The sequence below is a fragment of the Ostrea edulis genome, chromosome 2 (genome assembly GCF_947568905.1).
Source record: "Ostrea edulis chromosome 2, xbOstEdul1.1, whole genome shotgun sequence".
NCBI lineage: Eukaryota > Metazoa > Mollusca > Bivalvia > Ostreida > Ostreidae > Ostrea > Ostrea edulis.
Window position 1 is genome coordinate 4,488,005 of NC_079165.1, and position 18,284 is coordinate 4,506,288.

Below are 18,284 nucleotides of genomic sequence, written 5' to 3' on the forward strand. Positions count from 1 at the left end.
TCTACTCTTTGTAAAAATATACTGTACTTTTCTCTCTCAGTTGAGGCCTTTCGCTGGACTACATTGTATGTAGGTTTCATCTGAATTTCTTCAGCAACTGACCACGTGTCTTCGTTTCATCTACAGTAATCCCCCGCTATATTGCCCCCCCCCCCCCCCCCCCCCCCCCCCCCGTTATAATGCCACCTCCGCATATCACCAAAAAAGTTCAAAGTCCCGTTTTCCTCTTTATGTAAAACCCCGTTATAACGCCATCCCCCGCATACCGCCATCCGCCAACCTATATACAGGTACGATTTGGTCAATTACCGTTATAATCACCCCCGCTAATTATCGCCAATCCAAGGCAGGAAAATTTCAGTGAGCAGGCTTAACCAATTATCCACCGTTAGTCCTCCAGGTATCAAAGTTTGGAACAGATAATAAGTTACGTAAACGATAATCATCTGAGTTCAAATATGCAATATTGTTTTTGAAATCTGAGTATGGCGGACACACCGAAATCTAATAGCACATTGATGTAGTAGACAAAATTTGTTTGATATCTTATGACAGCTGTACACCCCCTCTCCCCCGATATAATGCCACCCCCGTTATAATGCCAAAATTGCATAGGTACAAATGTTGGCGTAATAACGGGGGTTCGCTGTATATGCTATGTGTAGGAATCATGGTGATACCTACATGTTGCATGTAAAACATACATGCCAACTTTCCCGATTTGTGCGGGATTTTCCCGATTTGAAGTAGTTGAAAAGGCAAATCCCGATATCCCGATCGGGATTGCAAAAATACCCCGAAATCCCGATTTTCTAAAAATATCTCCCATTTTACGACAACAAACCCCCATTTCCAACCGGAATTTGAAATCCCGCGTCATTTCTGAACTGGCCAATCAGAAATCGGGACAATAGTCAGCCATTGCTGTTTAACTGTGTCGCATGGTATCGGGGTGATGTAATTTACCTGGTCTACCTGTGTCGGGGTGCTTATTGGACAGTGCGAAGCATGTTTTGATAGTAATTAATCAGGAAGACGGATTTCAAATTGACATATCCTTTATACAAACGTGAATGACAACGATAATAGTGTCACCATGCACCACCAAACAATCGGACATTCCCGATTTTTTCCTCTCGCTGACAGCATCCAAAATATGCAATGAGGTACGTAAAATATATGTTTTTCCAACTATAATAATATAGGCTATCCGAATCTATCTGTCTATAGCGATGTATTACATAGTCTATATAGTGTAGTATTCAATAGACTTTGTGATGCGCAATTCGTACAAGTCTGTACTGAATTTTATATTAGCAAGTAGCCTTAATTTACAAGTAAAAACGTATATTTTGATGTGTTTTTTTCCTGGTAATTATTTCAGATGTCATGGGTGCAAAGGTTTTGTTCGCAAACTTCATAGCAGGGCAGACTACTCCTTTTCTGGTTGCAATGCAGATTGTTCCACCAGACTCTGCAAGCCCATGGAATTGTTTACAGACAAGCAAGATCGCCTTTGTAGTCGTACCTAAATGCATGTGCTTCAATTTAAATTTTGATATATAGACCACCCAATGTGTATATGGTGTAAAAGGATGCAACTTTAAGTATTATTTGATATTTGTATGTGACTTGTTGGAGAGGAGTTTTTGCTGAATAGATGATTTAATAAAATACTTATGTATATCTTTCAAAGTGTTTTTTTTTTAAAATAGTATTGTTCAAGTCAATGGTCAAACACACTTGATGTTGTGTTAATGTATGATACATGTATAATGATTAGATGGATATTTTATTTGAAAAGACAATTATTTATTTTCATGGTAAAATGTCGTGAATTTTGAGCGTTGAAAAAAGGTCGCCGCGCGCAAAATCCCCCATGGGGATTTTCAAAAGTTGGCATGTATGTGTAAAAGCTTTCATGAAAATCTCGGTTACACTTGACATGTATCCTAAAATTATTTTACACATGTAAGATCACATCAAAAATGGGGTATTTCCATTTTTTTAAGAATTCAAAGTTGATGTATCTATAGTGCGCAGCTGTCCCATGCTGATACCTGTGGAAACCACATGCTTATGTACGCCTCGTGCAAACTGTTGTTTTATTTTACCCATCACTAGTACTGTGTAAGTTTCTTAATATTTATGTATAGACGATCGGTGATTAATTGCGCAGATTTATTGTAAGGATTGGTATCTGTGACGTGTTAAAGCGGTTACAACATTTCGAGGTCACTCGTTCTCAGCCAGGTCACGTGTACATGTTGATGGGTATAGCTATTTCATTATGCATTAGAATCCTGTTTAGTCTAGTGTATATCTAATCGTTTCTGAAGATGATAATCGTATTTAAAACAATTAAATCAATTGAAATTAAAACAAAATATGGAATTCATTTATGGTCATAAATCAGATTCTTTTTTTTTTTTGTAAGCATTTACTGCCCTAACTTTATGTAATTGTATTCTACTGAAGTGTTAATACCTGTCGTTTATTATTACTTTCAGCCCTTCACTAGATATTGTATGCTCGCCATACTGAATAAAGTGTCTTCTACAAACACCAAGTGTTTACGATATTAAGTTTTACACGTGTTATTCAATTTGAATGCACACACTGTTGCAGTTATGAAATTACATCTTATCTTTAAATCTTTCACATTTTGTGGGAAGTATATTTATGGAGACCATATCAAAACGAAAACACATAATTTTGTATTGATTATCTACTTTCGGATTCGGTCAACACCCCAAAGTATAAAGAAAGGTGAAGATAACGAACAGTGATCAATCTCATAACTCCTAAAAGCAATACAAAATAGAGAGTCGGGCAAAGATGGACCCCTGGACACACCAGAGATGGGATCAAGTGCATACGAGGAGTAAGCATCCCCTGTCGACCGGTCACACCCTCCGTGAGCCTTATACCCTGATCAGGTAAACGGAGTTATCCGTAGTCAAAACCAGTGTGCCAAGAACGGTCTAACAATTGGTATGAAATACGTCAGACAGCATTTGACCTAATGATAGGTTATATTGACGAACTAGATCGTTATAACGACCATAGAATTTGCTAAATGCTGACTTCAATCGAAATTGTTGAAACCCGTGTACCATCAACTTGTTTGTCAGTGGCTTGCCTCGATTTAAAAACTGACTATACCCAGAACAAGCTCTTGCATGATGAAACTCTCTCCAAATACACAAAGACGTAACGCGGTCATTGACATCGTTCATATAAAAGACCAAGTACACACGATATCACGATTGATTCACTTTTACATTACGTCAACAGACAATTAGTTCCACGTCATATTCGCACAAATTTATACTCTGTTCCATTGAGAGTTTTGAATACGTTATATGAAGAAGTCAAAGCTAGTCCATATTTGGATTTTTCAACACCAGAATTCTATGATTATGGATGTTGTCCATCACATGCCCTTTAAACCACCGAGGGTTATGAATGATAATCCTTCCGAACCGTGCCGTTAGTTCCTTAAATTTACTCACAAAGGAATGTGTACCGTTATATCAGCAACATTCTTCGTCATAAAAAGTTCAGTATTCCAACATATTTCAAGTTCAAATCTACACCCTGTATTTCCTACAAATATACTTCTACTCCAAACGTTTTAATTACAAATTTTGCAGTGCCTAGTTCCTGTTCTTCGTCTTTTTTCAACTATAGTCCAGCTGGACATGCCATTACTGGTGATGTTGATATAATTGAAAATGAGGACCTGGGTAAACCAGAAGTAATGATAAAAGAATTAGATAGGTTACATGATGAATATGATTTGGTTCCAGCTGGTAAACCTTGTAAGAACATTGTCTTTGTAAGGCTCATTATTACAACTGTATTTTAAACAAAGTTGGAATTAATTCTACATTCAGTAATCGGGCATATTCTCCAACTGCACTTTCAAAAGATGCAATTTTTCAAATTATGATTCAGTTTTAGGCACATTTAATACCCAAGTCAATGGGATGGATGAATATGAGTTACCGTACCTCTACTGGATTCCGGAACTTTACAAAACACCTTAGAAACAAAGATACATTGCTGGATCCAGTAAGTGCCCTACCAAGCCCCTATCTTTGCTTCTCACGAAAATATTAAGGGGTGTGAAAGAGAAACATCAAAATTACTGTGCCACAACATTTGCCATAAGTGGTGCAAATTAAATGTGGATTCTCAAAAATTCTAAAGAAATTTTAGTAAATTCGAAATCGCAAAACGTTTCTCAAATCAACATCAAAATGTATGACTTTTCAACACTTTACACGACCATTTCTCACCATAGATTAAAGAGTAGAATTTTTGATATCATAGACAGTTGCTTCTTCAACAAAGCGGAAAAAAGAAATCTTCCTATCTAGTCATTCAACTATTACTTTCTTAGCCACCACTCTGATTCCCAGCATAAGTACTATGAAGTTGAAATATAAAAAAATATGCCGGAGTTCTTCATTGACAATATCTTCGTTGTCTTTGGTGATAAGGTCTTCCAACAGTCTGTTGGAATTCACATGGGCACGAAATGTGTTCTCTTGTTAGATAACCTGTTTTTATATTCTTAGGAATCAGAGTTAATTCAAAAGTTTCTGCATCAGAAGATACGTCTTTTGTTGTGGCCTTCATCCCTTGGGGATCCAAGTTAGAATGGGTCCTCAGTATTCCTTGCTTGTCGTAAAAGGCAACTAAATGGGGCAGTTTTTCAGAAGAGACCGCAAAATCCGAAGTCCCGTGTCAAAGCAGATGTGGCACGATAAAGATCACTCCCTTCACTGTGGCCGTAAGTTCCGATCAGAGACCTAAATTTTTCAGCCATTCACCGGCAATGGTGACGTTTCCAGATGAGTAAAATATTCTCGAGAGGGACGTTAAACAATATACATTCATTCATTCACCTTATGTGGTCTGCAATAGCTTATCTTGATCAGGCTACTGAGAAACAAGTTGATGTTACATGTTGATGGGTTTCAACAGTATCGTTTAAATCTAGCATTTCGCAAATTCTATTCTAATGATCTAATTTGCCAGTACAACCTGTCATTGGATCAAATACTGTCTGACGTGTTTTATACCGATTGTTAGACCGTTCTTGGCACATTGATTTACTCCGTTTACCTGATCAAGATATAGGACTCACGGCTGGTGTGATCGGTCAACAGGGGATAATTACTCGTTCTAGACACCTGATCCCACCTCTTTTGTGTTCGGGGGTCCGTGTTTGCCCAACTCTCTATTTTGTGTTTTTTATGGGAGTTATGAAATTGATCACTTTTCGTTGTCTTCACCTTTCTTTATAGGATTTATGAGATTGACTACTGTTTGTTATCTTCGCCTTTTCATTAGTCGGTTTACCCAATGAAGATCAATGAAACAAGAATCAAAAAACAAAAAACAAAATAAAAAACAAAAAGAAAAACAACAAAAAGAAACGAAAGTGGAATTCAAATGTAGAATACTTGAACCTACATTTATTTATTATTGACCATATATATTTGATCATTGGGTTACAGATTAGAATACAAATTCACAAGCATAAAATATACAAAAATTAAACAATTACGGACATTCTTATTTAGGTTTTCCAAGCAGATACTGGCCGTTTTTGTATGGACGATTTCTTCATTTGGTGATTTGACAATTTAAAAAATACTTCTTTGTTTAGTTCCAAATATATTAACACCTCAATTAAACTATAGAACACAGAAGAGTACCCTTCATCATTGCGAATTTAAATAGTTTTTATAGTAGAGTCAGCATCCTCCGTCCTGTAATTACGGACATCTTATTTACATCAAAGACAATTAAATGAATGAACGGGCATGCATTTAAATCTCAACTTAAATACATCAAAATGCAGCGAACATATAATATATATATCCATATCAATGTATATAGCAAATTTAATTGATTGTTTAATTTGTAAGAAAGTCGTAAGAGTGTCTGTACGTTTCATCAAGACAATCATCTGTCAATGCCACGTCGAACTGTGTGCCTCCGAACTCAACAGCAGCGTGAATCTGAGCATCTTTAGACCAGCCTCCGTTTGGTTTTCGAAGTACAATGGTGCCAATTTTCGAGCATGTTTTCTCGGTGGTATATACGGGATTCTGTGATGTTGATTGGTAGATTCCTATTCCCGTGATGGCGTCCACCTCACTAGGTGTATACGTATTTTCTTTCTTATGGCCAGCACAGACATGCTCACCTTTCTGCACAAGTGATTCAAAAATGTGTTGACACATGGCTTTCCCATCTGGTCTTTCGAATTTGTGTTCATATCGATGGAGGTGGTCAATAAATGGCACATTTACTTCCAATCCAATGGTGTAGCGACTAATACGCGATGAAACAACGGTTGGAGTATACCCAAATAACACGGCCCCTTTTAAGACTGCTAATCCTGGATCGGCGGGTGTGATAACTTTCTTATCGGGAAATAATTCCCTTATTTTCTTCAAAACCATATTGGATTCAGAAAAACCACCCACAAGAAGAATTATTGAAATCGAATCTTCTGGAAAAGATTTCATTATATCGTCGATATGGGTGACTATTCCTTGTAGTGCTCCATCAAAAAAATCTTTGAAAATATGTGCTTTGACTTTTAGTTTTCCATTTTTGTATTTCACTGTCTTTGCAAAACGTGTCTGTTTTATGGTATCTGAGAGCTTCTCTTGTGTTTCGTTTCTGAAAATATCCATCAAAAGAAAGGGCAGTGTTATAGTTACATCTTCTTCCATGTCTGGGGTGATTGTACGTTTCTTTGTTTCGAAATCGCGGAAAAGTCGCAGGTAATCCTCTAAACTCTCGTCTTTAAGAGCTGTCAGAACATTATTTCCGAATATCTTTGCCAGGAATTGGTAGAAAGCGTCGTCCACTTTGGTTCCTCCCCACGCCCCGCCCGTGACATGGTGGATTTCGCGTAATTTCTCACCAGCCTGTACTTCATGAACCGTAATGTCAGCTGTTCCTCCTGCAAAGATGTTCAGATGGAAATAGAAACAAATTTCTAGCATCGTTCATACATTCATTTAATTAATCAGTCTTTTGTTACATGGATAAGTATTTTTCATAATATATGTTACGTTTTGAATCTATAATTGAACAAACACAGGAAATAGATAAATAAAAAAGTTTATATCATATAACTATATATATCCATTAGATTCATTGTGAATAATGCTGAAACTAACTTTCAAATTAAGAGGACATTTGAATCATCAACTGAAATTTATCAAATTTCTGAATTACGTCATTTTTATCATGTTCAATCTCATAACGTCAAATTTTACATTAAATATTCGAAATGACCACCGTCTCTTCCAACAACAAATGAAATCCGTTTTTGGAAATTTTTACAACATTGTCACACATTTCTACTGAGACACTCCTTATATGAAAATGAATATTCAATTTGGGTTAGTACAGTGTCTGTGGTTTTGGGCTGTATATACCCTATCTTTTAAGAATCCCCAGAGAAAAGCGTCCAAAGGGTTTAGATCTGGTGAATGCGGAGGTCATGTTCTTTGTGTTCTGTATGATATTAATCTGTCCACAAATGTTTTCCTCTAACCAGTGTAAAACAGCAAATGAAATGCGAGTGTAGCTCCATCCTGTTTAAATCAAACAGTCTGTAGATCGCCATATTTCCTTCGCAAGATAGGGAGATGTTCGAAGTTTACTGTTGCCGTTTCACCATTTTCTTTAAAAAAAGAATGGTCCAATGACTCTCTGACTACTCAATGCAGCCCATACTGTCATCTTTTGTGAATGAAGAGGTTTTTCTTGGTGAAATTCTGGTTTTTCTCTTGACCAGTATCGCACATTTTGCTTATTAACTTCACAGTCTAAGTAAAAATGTACCTCATCCGAAAACCGAATTTTCAGGAAGTCATTTTCATGTTGAAGCAAGCACCTTGCGAATTTAAGTCGATATTGGATATCTCATTCCTTGAGGTGCTGCATTACTGAAAGCTTGTAAGGTGTCAACATCATATCATATTTCAAAGTTATGTAAACACTGGAAATAGTGGTGTTTTCAGCATTAATTTCCGTAAACATCTGCCTGACACTTTTGGAGGAGTTTCTGTAACTGAACTCCTCACTTCACAGATAAAGTCATCGGTTCTTGAAGTCCTTGATCTTTCCGGGTTGCCTGTCTTTTATCACATACTGTCCCTGTCTTCTCAAACTTTGTTACCAACCTCCTGATGAGCATTCTAGAGAGCTTCTTCTCCTTTGGTGTATTTTCCTTCATTAATTTCTGAACGATTTTTTGGTGATTTATATTGGTAATAGAGTTTTACAATTTCAGCCTTCTGTTGATCGGTTAAATCCATTTTGAAAGGCATTCAAATAATGACATAATCGTTCATGTCACAATGAAGCTTAATGACGTAATAATTTCTCGAATTTTTTCAGAAGAATAAAAATATAGGATATATGGTGTGTGTAAAAAGTATGATAAGTAACAAAGATATTTAAAGTTAAAAATTCAACATATATCATGAAACACCCTGTTGTTCAATATTACAAGAAATAATACCTCCCTTAACGCTAAACGAAACATATCCAGGTACACAAACGCAATAACAAACAGCTACCAATATTACCTACAACATTTGTTTACATTTTTGGAGGCTGCATATGAAATTTTCGTGGGCTAACCTCCTATATCTAACACCATATATTGGGTTCCCGGTTCCAGAATGAATGGTCTTGGTTCCTTATCGCTGTAGGACTTAATCCCAACAGGAACGTTGTTGCAATAAATAGAAGCTGCCTCCGGCTCCAAGGCGAACATCAGCTGTTTCCTGTCAATACCAGCCTGTAGACAAATATAGCGCACGAGTACTCAACAATCACACAAGTCGAACAGTTCAATATTGCATATGCATAATGTTTTCTCAAACAATGTAGTGACAGTGGTCATGTTGTGTTGAATTTTGAAGGATTCGAAAAGTAAGAATGTCTTATTTATTGGCCAGTCATTTTAGAAAGGAAGTCCACATGACTGATTAGCCGACCAATTGCGATTGCTCCGTGGGAAAAACTTTGATAGTCCGTGCTACCTTTAGTTTGAGAGCACGCAATCGTTCGCATGAATTCCGAAGGCCTAGGTGTGATATCTCTATGGCCCAGATCTGAAATATAAGTTTTCCTTTATTCTTTGATTGATTGTATATTGTTTAACGTCCCGCTCGAGAATTTTTCACTCATATGGAGACGTCACCATTGCCGTTGAAGGGCTGCAAAATTTAGACCTATACTCGGCGCTTACGGCCTTTGAGCAGGGAGGGATCTTTATCGTGCCACGGCTGCTGTGACACGGGGCCTCGTTTTTGCGGTCTCATCCGAAGGACCACCCCATTTAGTCGTCTCTTACGACAAACAAGGGATACTGAGGACCTATTCTAACGCGGATCCACATGGGACCTCTATTCTTAGAAACTCAGATATTTTCATATTCAAAGATGTGAAAATTGGTTTCTAAAACTATTACCTAATTTAGAATATGGCGTCACAAAGTTTAGCATTTTTATTTTACACTCTTAGACAAAATTATCAAAAACCTTAACTTTTCAGGAGGTTTTACGCCTAAATCCATTAGGTGCCATGTATCACCCAAAATCAACTTCGCATATTTTCAACATTGATATCATATCAAAGATAAAATTAACATATTTTAATTCATTGTATTAGACGCATGGCGCAAGCACATTCTAAAGCCATATATTTTAGAGGTTTAGAGAATAGTGCGTTTTGATTAGAGAAAATGGGGATGTTACATTATATATATCTATATATATCAAATCAATGATTCATCGCCACAATTACGATTAGGGTTATATTATTCATATATTCAATTTAGTTTAAAGTTACAATTGAAATTTGTGCAAATTTATACTAGTGAACTTCTTTAAAAATGTAAATGTTTCATTTGGAATTCACATCGTCTCGATTGAAGTCAGCATTTCGCAAAATCTATTGTCGTTATAACGATCTATTTCGTCAACATAACCTATCCTTGGGGCAAATGCTGTCTGGCGTGTTTCATACCGATTGTTAGGCCGTTCTTGGCACACTGATTTTGACTACGGATAACCCCGTTTACCTTATCAGGATATAAGGCTCACGGCGGGTGTGACCGGTCGACAGGGGATGTTTACCTCTCCTAGGCACATGATCCCACCTCTGGTGTATCCAGGGGTGCATGTTTGCCCAACTCTCTATTTTGTATTGCTTATAGGAGTTATGAGATTGATCACTGTTCGTTATGTTCACCTTTCATAGTTCAATATTGAATTGTTTGTCCTTTCCGTATCTTTGATTTATTTTGATGTAGGTGAGATAACAAACATCAATTGCGGCTTCCATCATGAACTGTTTGGCGCCCTCATCCCAGATGGCAGGAAGGGTGACCACCCAGCGAACCTGGTTCTCTTCAATGGCGTCCACTCTCTTCATCACCGTTTCCATTAGATGACCTTTCAGGTACTGTATTGCCATAGTAAAAATGGTTTTGGCGGGCATTTCTTCGTCGTTTACATCTTTAATTGTGGTCGTGCGTGTGAGACTCTGTACGAATAATAAAATCCAGTCATAATGCTATAAATATATGTTGGTATATAAGATCATTGAAGAACTGTAGTAGAGCAGTCTAATGTCGATCATTATTATTGTTGTTGATAATTACAAGCAAATGCATGATTTATGATACCACAACAGTGATGACTTCATCATGACATCACAATCATTGTTTTTATGTTTCCATGTCCTTGATAGTTGAACATTTTAGATAAAGTAATCGCAGACATCAGACGTATTTTCATTTTAGGTTAACGAAATCTATACGATCGCGACATTGGTGCCGTGACCAGTAGAGTAGAATCTCCAGAAAGAAATCCGTAAGAGTGGGACACCAAGGAGATGTCAGCAAAACTCATCACCAAATTAAATAAGTAATTAGAGAGTTCAACAGAACAGAACCGGTCGACAGGGGATGCTTACTCCTCCTAGGCACCTGCTCCTACCTCTGGTGTGTTCAGGGGTCAGTGTTTGCCCAACTCTTTATTTTGCATTGTTTACAGGAGTTATGAAATTTATCACTGTTCGTTATCTTCACCTTTCAACATGAAGTGATGGGAGGTTTATTAGACCCTGAAAAGAATTTGATACATTCTTTCCCAACTAGATAATGAAATACTAGAGGAAACAGTTGGGGAAAACATGGAAGCTGACATTGAAGATGCAGATCGGTATGCTATTGAGATTGAATGTAATTTAGCTAAAGTACGTAATGTGTATAACTCAAAACATATCAGCTAGTCAAAAGAAGGAGTACAAATCTTAACCCGAATGCCCAAGATCTTATACATGAAGTCAGATACTTCAAATTCAATGCAGAGTTGTGTACAATTCAGGCGATCATTAAGTATAGCCAATTCAGGTTCCTATCACAAATTGCCGAAATTACTATTCTCTAATGTCAGTCTGCTAAACTGGCAACCATTTTGGAATGTATTTTAATCTAGTATTCTTGACAATTGCAACATTACTGATGTCCAAAAGTTCAGTTATTTGAAAATCAAGTTAATGGCATTTGTTGTACAATGTATAGCTGGTTTACCGTTGACCACTGGTAACTACTACCAAAGCGTAGAGTTTTTTTTAGAGAGAGATTTGACAAGACACACAATTACAAATGCCAATATTCAAAATATGATACAACTCCCCGCATCAAAGTCAACTTGAACAGTTTGATAATTTTTTCGGACGCTATTAAATGTAACATACGAAGTCTAGAATATTCAGGGATAGAAGACACAAGTTTTTGGTACAATCCTCACACCAATTATCTACAACAATTACCAAGTGAGGTGCGTAAAACATTACGAGAGAAAGGGTAAATAATGAAAACGAATTCTGTGTGCAGATTACTGGACAGTCCCTTAACATTGAACGAAGACATTGAACCAGAAGTAATACCTAGTACTTCCTGTGTGACCAAGACATATACCAAAAGAAGGAAATATCAACAGAAATCAGGAAAAACAAAATAAGTATCTATAATGTGAGGAACTACATCACCCAAATTCGTGCAAAAATGCTCAAAACACATAGAGATGCTTGAAAATTGTAAAAAAAAAAAAGAAAAAAAAAAAAAAGAAAAAAAAAAAGAAGTCTGTTTCAATCACTTTTGTAAACACAAAGTCAAAGAGTGCAAACGCAGTATCGATGCTGCAAATGACAAAGACGACAACACACAAGTATCTGTAATGCAGGCGAGAAAGTTATACAGCCAACAACTTGCACAACTAATGATGACCCCACATCGTCAGTGAACCATATCAACTCTGAGGATACATAACAACAAACCATTTCTGTAGCAAGTTTGTATCCTGGAACTTCGAATTCAACACCAAATGTTTTGCTAAAGACCGCAATAGCACCTGTCAGATACAGAGCTATTTGCTATGACACCAATATCTTGTTAGGTGAGGGAGCATAGAGGTCCTTTATTAATCAATATTTAGCGGAAAGGTTTAACCTTAAACATAATCCAGACTGAAAAAGGTTCAATTTCTAGATTTGGAGAAACATTTGCAAGAACTAGCCAGTTGAATGTCGCTCAAATATCAGTCATTGGTGAGGATGGAGATAATATCCCAATTAATGTTCTCGTAGTACCAGAAAATGGAAATCCAGTCAAGAGGAGCTTCAGTGATATTTCCAAATTAGAACACTAACAATGCCACTACATGGAAGTCACGACTTTCACATTGAAATGTTTACTGGAGCCGGCGACTACTGGGATATTGTTGGAGACAACGTCATTAGAAGAAACGGACCAACAACTGTCAATTCAAAACTAGGCTATTTACTTTCAGGGCCCACCAACAAATCAAGTATAAATCAAGATACAGTATTTTCTGATCTCATAACTCCAATAAGGAATACCAAATAAAGAGCGGGGAAACTCGATCCCTGGACACACCAGACGTGGGATCAGGTGCCTAGGAGAATAAATATCCCCTGTCGACCGGTCAAACCCGCTGTCAGCCCTAAAACACATCCGATCAGCTATCTTCAATCACCTGGACCTAAGTAACGAAGGTAAAGGTGGGGGACCAGAACTGACCTCACCACTACCCGAAACAGTACATTGTTTGGTCAAACCAGCTATTATAAATGGGTACTACCGACTTTTATAATCATGTTTCTTTATCTTAGTTTATCACCTGGTATATATAACCATGCAGTATATACTCAATAAACTATACCTCTGTCAACATCTATTTCAACAGGGTTTATCACATGACCACGTGTTATTCTCTGTGATATTACTGTATATAAAGTAACCTTGTTTTTATGGAGCACCATCTTGAAGCGCTTAAAGTAAAGCCATCCTTTGTGCTGTTTATCTTCTGTCAGTTGTCCGTATTTATTCTCAGCTTCGTATCCAAATGAATGGAAAGTTCTGTCCGGCTTCAACAGAACAACAGACGGGGTCTTCAGGGAAATTAATGACTGGCTGCCAGCAAGCCAGTTACAGGTGTTGATTTTAGGCGGTTTCTCTAACAGTTCGTGGCGAAATGAAAATGCATATCCGGAATATGCCGTGCCAAAGTCAATGGCGGCCACTACTGCAGGAACTGTGCTCATGATCTGTTACAGAAAGATAAACGATGTGTATTACCTTGCACCATTTATAATGAAAGTTTTAAAATCACTAATAATTGGACTCTAAGGATTTTGTAATTAGCTCTCCTGACCCTTCCGAACCTGAAAGCTCAAAAGACTTTATCTGATTACAATTGTGCGTCGTATGCCTTTATCATTGTCGTTAACTTCCTACATTGGCCAGTTTCAAACTAATTCAATATGTATTGTCCTTGGTTTAAGCATATTCAAATATGTTTAAATGAAGGGCTACTCCCGTTCCCAAGAGAAATCCTTTTTTTTTTTTTTTTTATCTATATGCAAATGTCAATGCTCCTCATACTGGATTCTCATTAAATGCAGATTTTGTTGAACCTTCTGTAAAACTCATACTCTCAAAGTCATTGTATTATAATGGCATTAAAGACTGGTGTATGTTAACAGTTGAAATCAAATTGAAAAGTTTTAGATGCTGAAGATAAAGCTATGAAAAGTGAAGCTAACGAAGAGCGATCAATGTCATAAGGAATGCAAAATTAAGATTTGGGCAAACACGGACCCCTGGATATACCAGCGGTGGGATCAGGTGCTAGGAGGAGTAAGTATCCCCTCTTGACCGGTCACACCCACTTGAGTCCTCTATCTTGATCAGGTAAACGGAGTACATGTACATGTAATCCGTGGTCAAAATCAGTGTGTAAAAAACGGTCTAACACGTCAGACGAACGGGTTGTATTTGTTCCACAATTATATAACTGACCAAAGAAAAAACGTTAATTTGTGAATTAAAAGACCGTTTGTTTCTTTCTATGTAGATATGGTGATGTTTTGTTTTATTAGCCACACATCCTACATGGAATGATTCGTCTGTTTGGTGCATGCTTGTAACTTTCCAACGAATATTCCCTGTACTGATTCCGATTTTAAGATCAATAATGAATATCATTGTTAATTACCCCATTAGAAATATACCTTTACTAGGTCTATAGGTTATCATTGAAACTAAAAGAACTTGCTTATTTGATGACATTAATTTTCCCGCTTTTAAGTCCCCAGTCTTTGTCCAGACCCAAGTTAGACTTTAGACAGGACTGGGAGGGTGAACAAACAATTCTAGAATTAAGAAAGATTTTGACTTGGTCAATTCATTTACTTACTAGTATACCTGCAGACAGTTCTAGGACCGGAACCTTCATTAACACACTGAGAAAGATACTGGTTTAATAGATTTGGTCACCTTCTGAGAGGAACCTTGTTCCACAAAGTTCAATCCTTTATCAATAGATAATGTCGTTGCCACCACTATTGGTCAATAAATTATTTCATTAGTATTATTATTCATGTATTTTAATTATTTGAAGCCGGTTCAGGTGAGCGTTGTAACCCATGGACCTCTTGTGCCAAATCAAGATTTATCTCTTATCTCTTAAATAGAGGCGATCGTAAACAAGGACGCTTTAACCGTGCACAGCATGGTATTATAGTATTCAAATGCAGTTGTGAAACAGGATCTTTGTTTATTCGAGTTAAGACAAAGCAATGAAACATCGTTTGCCAAGTCTTGCGGGTTTATTATCGTGTGTTGACTATACCGCGTTAGTATACCGTCAGAACAACAATGAAAACAATTACAGACAACATCAACTGGCGTGTATAGGACATTAATGAGAGGCATTCAGTATCATAGGGACGTTTTGTTTCCATTGCAGGTATAAGGATATAGGATACGCTAAAAATGATCTAGAAATTTGTAAAGCTATTTGTAAATGTAAATATTGCTAAAACACTACCAATTTTTTCCCTATGAACCTACTTCTATTTGTACATTATTCACATAGAAATTGAATTGAAAATTCAATAGAAATAGAAAAACATGACCCAAAAATTGAATTCCTTCAAAAACGTCATTTCATTGGCGCATTTCTGATTTACATTGTTCATCATATGATAGAAAATCTCACATGAACACAGCAAAATTTTACTTCATTTGATGCATCCAAAATGTTGGGTATCCTATGAACCACTGACAAAATTGTTGGTTATTGAGCGTATCGTCATAATCTCATCGAAATTCATAGATTATTTGCGATGTCTCCCAATAGATAGTTTACAGGCTGGGCGTTATCCTTTTCTTTTGAGTACCATTGATTTAAAGTATCTGCATGTTTCAACTAAAAATGAAAGGACACTAGTTAATTATGCTATTTCATCTAATAAGCGTTTGAAAACACGAGTTTGGGTCGTAATATCATAAATGAATTAGTACATGTATGTAGAGTACTAATGTACCAAACCTTTTATGAATCTGTTTAACACGCTTACTAAAATCTTAACAAGTGTATGCATTCTAGAATATATACAAGATAGATCTATCCACGTGAATCTTGTACGGAAATCAGACACCTAATCTTAAGTGATTTTGTCATGGGTATAAAAGAATTTGTTCATCACCTGTTCAGCTCTGACAGTGTGTTTAAAGTATAGGACTATTGGTGTATTCGTTTACCATTTGAAAAATGGTCGTGAATTTTGTGATTTCCAAATTGTTGTTTTCTTTTAAAAAAATAAATGAAACATCACGGATTTATCCACTTTCCAATGCAATGAATCTCTCTCTCTCTCTCTCTCTCTCTCTCTCTCTCGAGAGAGAGAGAGAGAGAGAGAGAGAGAGAGAGAGAGAGAGATTTATGTGAACTTCTAAAAATCTTAAAATTACTTACTTTCTGATTAGCTGTTGTCGGGCCTCCAATATTACTAGCGTTTTACTTCCTGTTCTATGCTAGACTTACTCCGGACTCGCATCGTTGCACATCACTACCCGTATTCTGTTTCATTGCCGACATCACAAGAGTACGAATGTTAGCCATACCACTGTGTCTTTTAATTAATTATTGCATTCATTTAATGAATGTAAAAAATAATGGAGATGGAAGGGTTCGTTCTTTAATATATATTCTACTTCATTACATAATAAAGGTATTTTTATATTGATATAGTTGAAATATCAAATCAACTTAATTTAACCGTCCATAGAATGTTATTGCTGAATGTTGAAGTTATTAACATTTTAGGTCAATACGATGCATTACTAGTTGAGATGTGAAACGCGGATACAATGTCAGTAATTGTTTTACTCGTATTAATGATAAAGAACATCAAAACTGCTTACTAAAGCGTACGAATTGATATCTGTTTGGTCATTTTGGGGTGGCAGGGGGCAGTTTCTTTGGTTTTGAAACATATTGGTAGAGAGTATACATCAAAGTCATATTATGACAGACTAATGAAAAATAATATTTCAATTTTATGTCAATACTTGTATTTCATATTGGTGTAGTTAATAAATTATGACCCTAAATCTCATGTAATCTATAAATACTGGTGCAGGTGCACAAAACATGCTCTGAACAGGTGCCCCCCCCCCTTTTTTTTGCTTTGATTTGCGCTCATTTTGGGCTAATCCGCACCCCCCCGAACCATCACAGTACCAATCGTGGGGATTTAGCACTGTGCACAATCAAGAACCCTGTCTGTCCTTCTCAAAAATCTACCTCTCATATGGGACCATCCACCTTCCCTCTCAGCTACAGACCTTTTGCTGGACCATGCATGTTTCACCTGAATTTCTTCAGCAACTGACCACGTGTCTTAGTTTCGTATTTGCACCCATCTATATGCTAGGAATCATGATGACACCTACATGGTGTATATCAACATTTTTACTAAGCACTCAGCTACATTTGACATGCATCCTAAAATTATTCTATGCATTTTTACACATATAATATCACTTCAAATATGGTGTATTTCCATTTTTTTTTTTTTAAAAATTCTCCCATGCTACCTGTTGTAACAGATACAGCCCCAGGCACAGTGAGAATACAGCATTCGTAACTTTTAAAAATAACAGTCATCCAAAACATGCATCACCTTGTAAGACCTTATGGAATAGGGACGCCTAATTTTGTTATATCATGACTACATCAAAACCGGATACTAGAACTTATAAAAGGATACCTGATCGATCATCTATATATCGGATTTGATCACGGATGTTCCTTTGTTATAAAAGTAACACTTTCTTTACGATTATACAGAAATACCTAGACAAAGGTGAGTACCGACGCGAGCTTATATAGAAAGACCTAATCAAAAGTGAGTATAGACACAAGCTTATACAGAAAGACTTAGTCAAAAGTTAGTACAGACACGAGCTTATACAGAAAGACCTAGTCAAAAGTGAGTATAGACGCGAGCTTATACAGAAAGACCTAGTCAAAAGTGAGTACAGACACGAGATTATACAGAAAGACCTAGTCAAAAGTGAGTACAGACACGAGCTTATACAGAAAGACCTAGTCAAAAGTGAGTATACACACAAGCTTATACAAAAAGAACTAGTCAAAAGTGAGTACAGACGTGAGCTTATACAGAAAGACCTAGACAAATGTTATTACAGACACGAGCTTATACAGAAAGACCTAGTCAAAAGTGAGTATAGACACAAGCTTATACAGAAAGACCTAGTCAAAAGTGAGTATACACACAAGCTTATACAAAAAGAACTAGTCAAAAGTGAGTACAGACGTGAGCTTATACAG

General features: G+C 36.7%; 1 protein-coding gene across 2 annotated transcripts; it reads right to left on the minus strand.

The window, feature by feature from the left end:
* Nucleotides 1–5,456: 5,456 nt before the first annotated feature.
* Nucleotides 5,457–16,466, minus strand: LOC125681081 (heat shock 70 kDa protein 12A-like). Of its 2 annotated transcripts, XM_048921001.2 has the most exons (6): nt 16,404–16,443; nt 15,645–15,854; nt 13,384–13,689; nt 10,381–10,599; nt 8,689–8,848; nt 5,457–6,994 (listed from the first exon to the last, which is right to left on the minus strand). In XM_048921001.2, the coding sequence occupies exons 3-6, from the start codon at nt 13,684–13,686 to the stop codon at nt 5,934–5,936; spliced, it is 1,743 nt and encodes a 580-aa protein (XP_048776958.1). In that variant the 5' UTR covers nt 13,687–13,689; nt 15,645–15,854; nt 16,404–16,443; the 3' UTR covers nt 5,457–5,933. The 2 variants fall into 2 exon arrangements, with proteins under 2 accessions (XP_048776958.1, XP_048776959.1); XM_048921002.2 differs by lacking the exon at nt 15,645–15,854 and having other exon boundaries at nt 16,404–16,466.
* Between the last annotated feature and the right edge of the window lie 1,818 nt (nt 16,467–18,284).